The sequence below is a fragment of the Astyanax mexicanus genome, chromosome 6 (assembly GCF_023375975.1).
Source record: "Astyanax mexicanus isolate ESR-SI-001 chromosome 6, AstMex3_surface, whole genome shotgun sequence".
NCBI classification, from domain to species: Eukaryota; Metazoa; Chordata; class Actinopteri; order Characiformes; family Acestrorhamphidae; genus Astyanax; species Astyanax mexicanus.
The window spans coordinates 35,420,439-35,433,547 of NC_064413.1; the positions used below are offsets into that span (position 1 = coordinate 35,420,439).

The 13,109-nt window shown below is 34.8% G+C and overlaps 1 protein-coding gene across 2 annotated transcripts in view; it reads left to right on the forward strand.

Annotated features, from left to right (window-relative positions):
* The first annotated feature begins 2,953 nt into the window (after positions 1-2,953).
* Positions 2,954-13,109, forward strand: part of ascc3 (activating signal cointegrator 1 complex subunit 3) — a 202,395-nt gene continuing 192,239 nt past the window's right edge. Inside the window, exons 1-2 of one of the 2 annotated variants that reach the window (XM_049480038.1) lie at positions 2,954-3,048; positions 12,649-12,774. In XM_049480038.1, the coding sequence (XP_049335995.1) occupies positions 12,685-12,774 (90 nt within the window). In that variant the 5' untranslated portion in view covers positions 2,954-3,048; positions 12,649-12,684. Of the gene's footprint in view, positions 3,049-3,822; positions 3,940-12,648; positions 12,775-13,109 lie in introns of those variants that run through there. The other variant, XM_049480037.1, reaches the window with a different exon arrangement.

Consider the following 13,109-nt stretch of genomic DNA (forward strand, 5'->3'; position numbering starts at 1 on the left):
GTAATGAACATCTCCCCTGCGAGAGAATTCTGACCGTACAGCAGCCTCTTAGAGACTTCTTATTTTTGCTAACAATGTGTCTGCTGCCTCTTTCCCTCTTTTGCTTCTGGTGTCTGCAGGTGAGGAATTGTAAGCAAGTAACAGCCACATGTCTGCAGACTGCATTAAAGTCGGCAGAAATACAAACATACACAAACATATTTTTGTGTCTACACCCTGAGCAGACAGAGAGGAACTGAAAATGCCTAAATCCAAATTGCTTAACAATGCAGAGATAATTATACTGTTAATATATGCAGCCTAAGGCAGTGATGAACCTTGTTCAAACCTCTATTGGTAAAGTTCATGTCATTGAAGCACTGTATACCAACAAAGAAAGCCAATACATGTAAATCATAGAAATACAAAGTACAAAGGCAGAAGAAAAAACACTTTGAGATGATGATTTGTTCAGTCCACTACTTTTTAACTTACAATATGAACCCTGTCAAAGTTATGAAGCATGCGGGAGGCAGTATCATAAGTTTATCAATGCTTTGCAGCCTTAAGCCCATTTAAACATTTACTGCTGGATAAATTCTGAATGAATTTATGAATTATGTCTTATGAATATTTCAGCTAATTCTATAGGTGGATGTCTCTCGAAGAATATCTCTCAAAAAACTAAAGCTGTACTTGGGTCATGCAGCAGGACAATAACTTAGAGCACACAAGTATACTGACATGCGAAAAGTCATAGTATAGAAGTATGAAAGGTAAAGGTAAAGGTCAGGGGACACAGTACTAATCCCATGTCCTGTGACACAACTGACACAACATGAATATATTGTATTGGTTTACTTGGCTTCTCTTCATTATCCAGTTCTAAAACTTTAAATAACATTTTAGGTGAATTAAACAATTTAGATACAGGTGGTAGTAGTAGTAATGCATGCAGTTATTAAGGTATTTATTTGACTATGTAGATTTGTGAAGAATCACATGTAGCATTCTTTATTGTCTGTAAATGCAATATTACAACAACAGAAACAACTGGATTTATACATTACTAAACATTTTAAGGTTCTTTATGTATATTGTAGTATTTAAATATTGTATTATATGTTGCAATTTTTTATTTCTAATCTAAATATGGCCTAAAACATTTGTGAAAACCCTGAAATACAGAGAATCCAGAAGCTTATTTATTTACAAAGCTCACAGTGGGATCAGCATGTTCTCGAAATATCCCAGGATATTTGTTCACTGATGTGCTGTGCAGAATGACTGTGCAGTGTGTGAGCTAAAACCTTTGGTACAGCTCCATTGTGTTTGGAATAGCATCAGTCTTATTCTAACCCAAGTTCCAATTGGGTTCTGAAGCTCCATTTAAAATGTTCGAAACAGATTTATTTTTCTAGCATATCTGATGAGATTCATGGGTTTAGACACGCTGTAACCAGTAGAGACTGCGTGGGCAGATGAATGTGGTCTAAATCAGAATTGAAAAGATCTAGTTAGATGTGAATGTTTGACGTTCAGACATGAAAGAAAGGATCAGATATGTATTGACTGAAAGGAAAATATTTAATTTGATTTAGACATAAAATTTTTAGACCAGCAGTTATTTCACCATGTTCAGAAAAATACAGCAATTTCTTTGAACATTTTACCTTATTGTTTTAACATGCAGATTAGACAGAGCAGAGTAAAGTAACTACACATGCAGTACATACCTTATCCTTTCTTTTTGTAGTACACAAATATGTATTTCAGAATGGGAAAACTAGTAATTATGATCTTGAGGTTAGCCATATTAGCTGTGCCGGTCATGCTTTTTAACCAGCTTGGTAATAATATTGGTAATGTTTGTCAACGGACTTGGTCAAGCTTGGCCATATTGCTGATCTAGCTTGGTCAGGCTGATCATGCGTGTAGATCAGTTAAACCAGCTGTGCTGCGTGTTATAGTTTTAGGGCCACTTTTTAAAAAGAAGTGAACTGTTTAAGTGGCCCTTTTGAGATATGTAGTTAATCAACATTTTATAATCGTTAAAAGCAGACCTGTATCTGTGCCTTGTGTTCATTTTCTAAGAGCTCTTAAACTGCAGCCCAAGCAGTTACAACATTTCCCTCAAAATCCTACAATTGTAATCTCGTAATATTAGAACTTTAATCTCACATTACTACTTTATTCTTGACGTGAAATATTTGAGTGTCCCTAAAATGCTGTTGTACATTAACAAAGAGTGACAGACAAATTGGAAAAAAAAAGTAATTTGGCTAAAACCATTTTGCAGTGCCTTGTTGGATACATAGTTAATTACCATTTTATAATCGTTAAAAGCAGACCTGTATCTGTGCCTTGTGTTTGTTTTCTAAGAGCTCTTAAACTGCAGCCCAAGCAGTTAAAACATTTCCCTCAAAATCCTATGACTATTCTTTTAACATTATGACTTTAATCTAATAATATTATGACTTTATTCACGTAATTTTAGGACTTAAATCTCATATTACGACTTTATTTGTCTGAAACCATTTGTGGTGCCTTTTGAGATACGTAGTTAATCAACATTTTATAATCGTTAAAAGCAGCCCTTTATCTGTGTCTTATTATAAGAGCTCTTAAACCTCAGCCCAAGCAGTTAGAACTACATTTCCCCTTTATTATCCTACGAATTAATTCTTGTAATATTATGACTTTAAACTTGAAATACTACAACTTTATTCTCATAATATTTTGACTTTAATCTGTTATTTAATCTTTTATCTAATATTACGATTTTATTCTCGAAGTGAACTGATTGAGTGGACCTAAAATACGGTGGCCGAGAAAGCCCAGCGCAGTGCAAACTGAAAAGCGCTGCAAAAGCACAAAACACATCCATCAAAATTACAACACAGGCGCAGCAAATAGAAAAACGCGCTGCAAAAAGAAAAACGCGCTGCAAATACAACCACAACACAACGGAAGTGAGTCACAACACAACGGAATTTTCCCGGGGGACCTTAAAAGATGCTGTACCAGCTGTATACAAAGGACAATAAGTGGCAAACAAGCTTCTGAAAAGTAAGTTATGTTTATTACCTGTGATTACCACGGTTGTGTGCATATTATTAAAAGTTCTGCTTCACAAAACACCTTGTTTGCCACTTATTGTCCTTTGTACACATAGTGAAGTCCGAGACGTTACTGAAGATGCAGCTTAGCTGGTACAGCATCTTTTAAGGTCCCCCGGGAAAATTCCGTTGTGTTGTGACTCACTTCCGTTGTGTTGTGGTTGTATTTGCAGCGCGTTTTTCTATTTGCTGCGCCTGTGTTGTAATTTTGATGGATGTGTTTTGTGCTTTTGCAGCGCTTTTCAATTTGCACTGCGTTGGGCTTTCTCGGCCACCGTACTAAAACGCCGTCGTACAACAGCAAAGAGTAACATTTAAATTAAAAAAAAAAAAAAAAACGAATTTGGCTGAAACCATTTGCGGTGCCTTGTGGGATACGTAGTTATTTGCCGTTTTATATTCGTTAAAAGCAGCCCTTTATCTGTGACTTGTGTTCGTTTTCTAAAAGCTTTCTTATTCTCTAATAAATGTCTTGTATATAAAGATTATTCTCATTATTGGCAGGTTCGGTCAGGAGCTTAGACGTTTTATTAAGGTATATTTTGAAGTATCTGTGGAGAAAATGAACGGGGTTTTTAGTTCCGGAATCAAGCGACCACTGTCCAGCTCTGTTTTGCTGAGTTAATTCCGCATACGTTGTCGCTGTATGGGTATTGTAGTTAATAGGGCTGAAGCTGGCAGCTTAAAGCAAGCTTGTTGAAGAACCATTAGAACTACAATACCCCGAGTGCCGTGCGTGTCATGCCGGCTGAGAGCACGCTGAGCGTTTCGCTGGGTGACGGATCTGCTGAGGCTGGAGGAGTGAGAGTGAGAGAGAGAGGCTGAAAACTGAAACTGTGAGGTCTGAGAATCTCCTTATACTACTTACACACAGACTGTTAACCTGATTGTTAACCTGATTGAGCTTTTAGTACAACTAGAACAACAGAAATAAGTGCTCACTGTTTCATTACACGTTTCAGATAGCTTGTTAATGTAGGTAACGGTGTTGTCTCGTTTATGAACACTTAAAAATATAAGCTACAGTCATATTGATATGAAGTAGTTGTCTAATAAAGCTATTATAAGCTAGAAAACGTTGATTATGTGTGTCTCAGAATTTGCTGTTGGTGTCAAAGGCTGACTGAATAAGCCTGAAGCACACTGTGCTAACCTAGCTGACTAGACGTAGCTAGTTAAGTTAGCTAACTAACGTTAACTAGCTAGTTAGCTAACTGGCTAACTTAGCTGCTGCCTCTGTGACAAATGACACCTATCTCTACATGCTAGTTCAGCTAGCTAGTTAAATTAGTTATGCTAGTTGGTTAGCTAGTTAACGCTAGCTAACTTAACGCTGTTGAACAGCAGTAAATGTTGAGTTAACATTAGTTTCAGTCTTGTAAGTTAGCTGACTAGCTAACTTAACCTAACTGCTGCCCCTGTTACATAGGACACCTGTGTCTACAAACTAGCTTAGCTACTTGGCTAGTTAACAGCTAGAGAAGCTAGCTAGTTAGTTGGTTAGCTAGATAGTTAAGTTAACTAACCTAACGCTGTCCAGCTTCCAGTAGAAGAGTGTCAGCTCTCAGCTCTGAATAGCAGAAAATGTTGAGTGAACATTAGTTTCAGTGTTGTATCTAATCAGTGCTTTTATTGTAGTTTCGTTTTGTGTTGTGTTATAGAGGCTAGCTGCTTAATACTGTAAACACTTTGTACAGTTAACAGTTTAACTTGCTGTTGTTGTTATTAAGGTTTGTCAACATTGTGTGGGTGTGTTTTTAAACTTTCCTCGCTGTTTTCATAACTGTGGTACAAAGGGCCCTATTTAAGCGGTCTATAGGCGAGCCGTCACTGGCGCTGCTGGATTTAGGGCATCTGGATTTAGGGCGTCTTGGTGTGTTTTTTTTGGTATTGTGAGTGCGCAAAAAGTGTGCCTTGTAGGGGTGGGCGATATGGGCCTAAATTATTATCACGATATTTCATGGTAATTTCGCGATAACGATACCCTTGGCGATATGACAAAACTAATTTTTAATTTTTATTATTGCATATGATATGATATATGGCACAGCCCTAACTGAGATATTAAAAATACAAGACTTTGCATCAGATTTCTAACAGAAGCCAATGATCCAGAATGTCATGATACTAATAATATTAATAATGCACTCCAGATATCTTCCTATATATCCAGGATTAAAGTCAATTAAATGATAGTGGACATATATAATCTATTTCTAGTAGATATATAATGGGAAATGATGAGAACAGTGTGATTTTTTTCTATCTTTTGATAAAAACAGCAAAAAAGTAGAACCCTGATGTGATAATTAGGGGAGGGTGATATGGAACGATATTTTAGGATATTTTATCGTTCACTATATTTAAAAATGTTGGCGATATTATCGTGTACGATATGATATGGCACACCCCTAGTGCCTTGCACATCTCAAAACGCGCAAAAAGACATGTACTAATTCTCTTAATTAATTATGGGTGTGTTATAGACATAAGGGGAAATAAACCATTTAGAGTTTTGCTATTCTTTTTAAGAGGCAGGTGCGCTCCGACTTTGGCACGTTGGTGTCTTAAAGGAAGAACCCCGGTGTAAAATTGACTTCGGGTGTAGTAAAACATGATAAAAAGTCCTTACCTTTGTTAAATAACCCACCACCGCTCTCCTACAGCTTTCTGAGATACAGTCATTTTGTGCTTTTTGCCCAGCACTCTGTACAACGACCGTATAGGGGCATATTTTGCCCTGATAAATCACTTTTTTTTACACCTTTTTCCAGGCTCAAAGTAGCTCCACATCTCCTTGGTAGAATCCTGAGAGCCCTGACATTTAAATCAAAGCATTAATAACTTTAAAAAGTGTACAAAAAGTTTTACTCTTTTTACACATTCAGTAAACAGAAAATCTATTTTGTTAACACTGCAAACATTAAAAATTATACAAAAAATACCTTTAAAAATTATTGAATGAAATAGCAACACAAATATGGAAAACAGAATATTACCATTTATTAGTATTTTTGTTTAATATGTAATAATTCTACTTGATAATACTGTGGCTAACGTACTTACAGTACCAGTCAAAAGTGTGGACACAACTTAAATTCAGTGTTTTTTCATTATTATTCCTGTGTTGTATATCAATACTAACATCATGCAAACGATGAAAAAAGTGTTAAACAAGCCAGAATATATTTTATATTTTAGCTTTTTTTAAAGTAGGCACCTCTTGCCTAGATGACAGCTTTGCACATCTTGGCTGGATTTTCTTAGTTAGCTTTATGAGTTTGAGTCACCTGGAACATCTTTTAGTTAACAGCTGTGCTGAACTGAGTGCTGAGTTATTTACAAGAGTAAATGACTTTCTTTTCTGTTTAAGGAGAATTCTGGTGTAAAATTGACTTTTGGTGTAATAAAACATGATAAAAAGTTCTTAGCTTTCCAAAAATATGACACCCCCGTTTTCCCACAGCGTTCCGAGATCCAGAAATTTAACAGTTTGTCCAAACACCCTTCAGACTGGGGGACACTGGGCATAATTTCCCCCGATAAATTGCTTTTTCCACCGTAGCTTCAAGTAGCTTCACACACCCTTGCTAGAATCCGGAGAGCCCTTACATTTAAAGCGAGGCATTAATAACTTAAAAAGGGCACAAGAAGTTTATTAAAAAACACTCTTTGTATCCCATAACGCTAGATTCAGCTCCGAGTGCCACCATCTTTGTACTGATAATGACAGACATAGATTTCACATAGCCTGCCTGTTGGCGCCGGCTGCTACTCAACTACTTACTCAACTACTTACTCAACTAAGTAAAGAAAAAAAAATACTTTCAGAAATGAAGGTCAGTCAATACAAAAAAATTTGTGAACTTTGAAAATATCCTCAAGCGCAATCACAAAGACAATCAAAAACATTATGATACCAGTGTTACCAGAAACCGCAAGTTAACAGTACCCCAGATACGAGCACCTAAATGCTACACAGTATTTAGATTTTTTTAACACTTTCAGTTACTACATGATTCCTTATGTGTTTATTCCCTAGAATGTGGCATGGTTTCATATTGCTCAAGCACATGCTCAGTTGCTGCTTTTTAATTATAAATAGCTGTTTTAAACTGTTAGATGCCACATTTGTTTTTTCCCCTTCCTAGTTTTTAGGTGGTTTGAACTAACTGCTCACTGTTAATGGCAGTAACGTCTGCACCCTCACTTTTTACATGCTGTTTTTGTAAGGTAGGCGGCTAGGTTAAACACATTGCTGGTGCTGTAGCTTTTACATATTCATTACTTATTCATATTTAACTGTAAAACACTTTCACACTGCAGACCTTTAAACCACTTTCTGAGGACCTGCTTCTCTTCTGCAGACTGCAGATAATGTTCTTTTATAGCTCCTCTATGACAGTAGCACAGCGAAGGTTTGGAGGTGGATTGAGCTTTATATAGTCGACGTCCGATCCATTAAAATATGCCTGGATCAGCCTCGTCCCCATCCACATCCCTACACCCAAGCTGCTAATTGATGAAGGCTAATATAGCTATGTATAGCTCTCCAGGAGCTTATATAGTTGCAATTTAGTTACTTAAGTGTCTCCATTTTTTATCCACCCCCTGAGTTTTAGGTTAAAGCAGGGAAAGTGTGTTAGGCCAACGTAAAGTGTGGCCCAGTTTTCTCTTATTGTAAGACAGATAAGTCAGCAAGTGGAACGTCCCCCGGCAAAGCCGGATAATGAACTTGTTCCCGCACAAATCAAATAGACTTTGGAGTGAAAACATGGTTTTCACACTTTCCTTTTCTCACACAGTTTACTAATCTGGATTATCCACATGCTGACTGATTAAAAAGCAGATTTCATTGTGTAGTTATAATTTCCCAATATTGACTTTTTCAGAAGTTGAAATCTCTGTTTACAAGATAATAACATCCCCAAGTGTTTCTCTCTCAGACAGACAGACAGACAGACAGACAGGCAAACAGACATGGGTGAATATTTGTGTTCAGCAGTTTACAGCAAGTAGCAAGTATATATATATATATATATATATATATATATATATATATATATATATATATATATATATATATTTTGTTAGCAAGTAGCGGATGGTGACAATAATAACTTTTCGATTATTTGCTAAATGTATTTTTTTCTTTTTCAGGTTTTATTTATTTTTCACTTAGTTGCTATTTTTGAACATTTTTGAGCAAATTGAAAGCATATTGCTTTAGGTCTGTAAACTCCCTATACTGCCACTGAAAACCTCCCTCAAGTCAAGTTTCTGGTGTTTTGCTTTGATTTTCCCTCAGTTATGCTCCAACTTGAAAGAGCCCAGTCACGCAAGGAACAACTCGAAGGCGTCTTTGATTGGTTTGATTTTATTGATGAAAGGTATCAGCCAGGCAGATAGTTAGGTTGATAACCTTAAACACAAAAATACAGAAAAGACATGGTGTTATGTAACCGCCATGTACTACTTGAAAAGCAAACAAATTAAAAATGCTTTAGCATTAAGGTCTAAATATCAAAAATCTACAAAATATATGCAACTTGCACAACTAAACAGATGAGCAGATATAAGTTACTTTGAAACAAAAACAATAAGCATAAGCAAAAGCACTTCTCAAATTACACAAAATAAGTTTTAGCTTGTCAAACTAAACATCTACTTCACAAACTAAGAAAAGTGAAACATGTAACTTAATCATCAACATTAAAATCAAGTTACTTGCCAACTCAGACCAAACATATCACATGTGCACATTTGACACACACAAAGTATTAAAGTTCACCCCTTGTCGCATTTAAACCAAAGGTAAGTAATTGAGAAAAGTCAAATCTCCTACCAGTAGCGTTTGACCGGTGAACTGAAGGATTTTCTTGTTTTCTTTAGTTTGTCTTTTTCCAAGCTTTTGCTCCAAACAAACATTTGCTTCTTTGTCCCCTGCAGCATGTGTTGATCTGAGGGTAAAGAAGGCCACCTTACTTGTTGTTTTGAATGTGGATGAAGATGTTTGGTTATTTTAGTGTTTTGACAGTTGGTGTGACACTGCTGTTGTCCATTTTCCCTTTCCCTGACTTTATAAAATGTTACAAAACTCAATTTGGCTGTTTAGACTAATTTACATTGCTGTGTATTGGGTATAAATCAGAATTTAGTACCACATTTGAAAGTCTGAAAATGTCATTTTCACAGATATACATGCATAGCATCAATTCAGTACTGTATTTCCAAAAGAAGTTCAAGTTTTCTGTGTTTGATGTTAATGTCAGTTACCCCACAGACTACTAACACAGAATTCAGTGCTCCTTCTTGTTTACCACGGCTGATTCCACTCATTGCTAATAAGAGTGCTGCTTGTAAATTGAAAACAGGTGGGCAGCTCAGTTTGACTGCTGTGGTTTGGTGTGCTTTAAAATTGTAACTGGAAAGATATTTGTGATTCCTTTTTTCTTGTGAAACAAAAATCATACATACTATACTTATATGCTATATGAGTCAAACCATATATTTATATTTCAGTTGAAACCTGAAATATTTAGTGAGTTTAAGTAAGACAATATTCAAATATGTTGCTATATATACGTTTGTTAGCTCACTAATATATATATATATATAAAAAGTATATATATATATATATATATCAAATTCTCTTATTCATATTTAATACATATTAAGAAAAATGTGTCTGGAGAACAGTTATGAACATCTGGCATCTGTTATCAGTTCAAGTTATATCTAAAATGTACTTGACTGACTTCTTTTGTCAGTGTCATTGAAGTAAAGGTTTTTATCATGTCATCTAATGTGTCGTGTCGATGTCCATTCTAATCGCATTAACAGACTGGTTTGCTTAAAATGAGCTAAATACATTTTGGACCGTTTGGCAGTGTGCTGTTATAGTTAAAAATGTGCATTTAGTATAAAAATAACAATCACAGTCACAGTCAGTTTATTGTAATTAGTCATCACTTATGTGCTAATGGTGTATACACACATTTAGTGTGTTATATTTGTTGACCTCAACATTTTCTACTTAAAAAAAAAAGTCATGCCAGGTAATGAAATACTGAACTGTTTTTTCATTTTGGGGTCTTACTGGGTGATGGGGAGGAAAAAGGTGAGGGAACAAATTATGCGAACTGTAGCTTGAGTTGGTTGCTTCATACAAAGATATGTGTAAATCTTTTGTTTCTAATTTTTCAGCTTGCGTACCTGATAAGCTTTATGCTATGATGATTAATTCATGCATATTTTCTTATTTGTAATAAGGATGCATTGTAATAAGGATGTGGGAATTCTGGCTGATATCTGATATTACACATGTATATATCTGTTGATGCTGATGCAGACACATTCATGCCTTACAGAGAGACTAGACACCCAATTTTAACTTTATAACTTTAAAACTATATATATTAGGGGTGGGCGATATGGCTCTAAAATAATATCACGATATTTCAGGATATTTTTGCGATAACGATATATTTGACGATATAGGAAAAGTAAAATAATCCATTCATTTCAGGAATATAGTATAATAGTATAACAAAATAATCATAATGTGGCAAAATAAATAATATAGCATAAAATAATATAATGCAGCAAAAAATATTGCAGAATATTTAGTGCATGCATATAAACTGCAAACTAAAACAATTATACAATAAATACACCGAAAGCTTCACAGTAAATATTAGACTACTTTTAAGACAGAACAGCCCTATTATCACGATATGGATTTTTAATATCATGATATTTCCGTATCACGATATATTGTATACGATATAATATTGCCCACCCCTAATATATATATATATATATATATATATATATATATATATATATATATATATATATATATATATATATATATATATATAAATATATATATATATAAAGAAAGAAGAAAATACTTAAATCAGTAAATTGTAAAATAGTACGGCCAGTGTTGGCCAGTTGTAAAAGTGCAAGCAGTGTCTTTTTCAGGGATGCAATAAATACCTCAGCAAAAGAATCTGTTTGAAATATTGGCCGTTATGGTTAATTCAGATAATGATAAAGCAATTATCAGTCAATACTGGTTATAATTCTGATATCATCGCGCATCCCTAAATTGTAAATTTATAGAAGGTTCTTTTACAACCTCAAATTACATTTACATGACTTTTCTAAGATTTATATATACTTTTAGTTCATTACAGACCCATGATTTGAACCCATGATAACCCATGATGTTTTAACTGCTCAATAGGGGTGGGCGATAAGGCTCTAGAATAATATCACGATATTTACGGGTTTTTTTGCGATAACGATATACTTGGCGATATAGGAAAACAGAAAAATAATTAATTCATTTTAGGAATATAGTGTTAGAGTATAACAGCATAATCATAATGTGGCAAAATAAATAATATAGCATAAAATAATATAATGCAGCAAAACATATTGCATAATATTTAGTGCATGCATATAAACTGCAAACTAAAACAATTATACAATAAATACACCTAAAGCTTCACAGTAAATAATATACTACTTTTAAGACAGAACATCTCTATTATCACGATATGAATTTTTAATATCACGATATTTCTGTGTTACGATATATTGTATACGATACAATATTGCCCACCCCTACTGCTCAACTAAATTTAATTTGATAATATATATTAATTCCTGCATTTTAGATTGTTAAAGCTAGTAATAGGTAAAAAACTAATGATGTGATTTAAAGCAGTTAATTCTTATGAAATAACGGTTTGTTACAAGAGTAGTATTCATGACGGGCTAAGAAAAAAAAAAAGCTCAAAGAATGTCAGAGGGTCTTCAGTTTCAAACAAATAAATGAGTAAATGATTGAATTGTTTAAACAAAATGTTTACCAGAGACAGATTGAAAGGGGTGTGCATATTTCTACAGTGCATAATATTATTACATGTTTCAATGAATCAGGAGGAATTTCAGTGTGTAAAGGGCAAAGGGCACAAGCCTAAGCTAAACACCTGTGATCTCTGATCCCTCAGACAGCTGTGTGGCATAAAGCATCATTCATTAATAGCTGACGGAACCATACGTGGAAGGGATTACTTTACCAAGCACTACAATACAGTTTATTAATGAGTTACACTCATGAATGCCACCTAAAACTTTACTGTGCAAAAAAGACACCTTATCTAACCTTGTTTAGAAGTAGAATCACATTTTCTGGGTTCAGAGGCCTCTAGGATGGACTATTATACTATTCCAGACCTTTTTCTTTAAAAGAAGAAATAGGTCTTAAGAAGAATTGGGTCAGTACATGTAGTAGTATATGTGTATGTATATGTAGTATATGATGGCATTATTAATGCAGAACAGTTTTTTTGCTGTGCAAACTCTTTTTAGGTTTTAAAATATCTTAATAATACAGAATTTTATTTATTTAAAATTTCCGTACTCTCGCAACTTTATCTGATTTGTTTTGTAATGCAGCCATAACTGTTGTAATTCAGTACTGCTGTTCTTTTCCTAACAGTTTTTTTTTTTTTTTCTTTTCCTGCTCGAGCAGATCCAGCCTCTGATGGTCGACTGAAGTGGCAGAGCCATGTCTCCTCCTCGGCTCACCGGTGCATTGCGCTCTTTCTCTACGGTCAGCAAGCAGGAAGACTTCACACATGAGCTTTGTGATTTAAAGGCAAGACACACCTTCTCCAACTCATTTTCAGAACAAATATTTCTCTCAAACTCTTTCTGCCCTCTGATAAAGATGCCTTAACTTTTTCAAAACTATTTCCAGTGTGCTGTTTATTTTAATTCCAGGGTAACCCTGTTTTTATTTATTAACGTTACTGAGTTTGTGATAATCTGCGTATAGTAGGGCTGGGTGGTTAATTGAATTGATTTGATTAATCCAATTTTTGTTTTATGCGATTTTTTAATATGGGATAGTCGAGACTGTACATCTTTAGATGCAGATGCTTCCAGAGGGAATCTTAGTACATAGACATTTGCTTCTGTCAAACCTGTGAT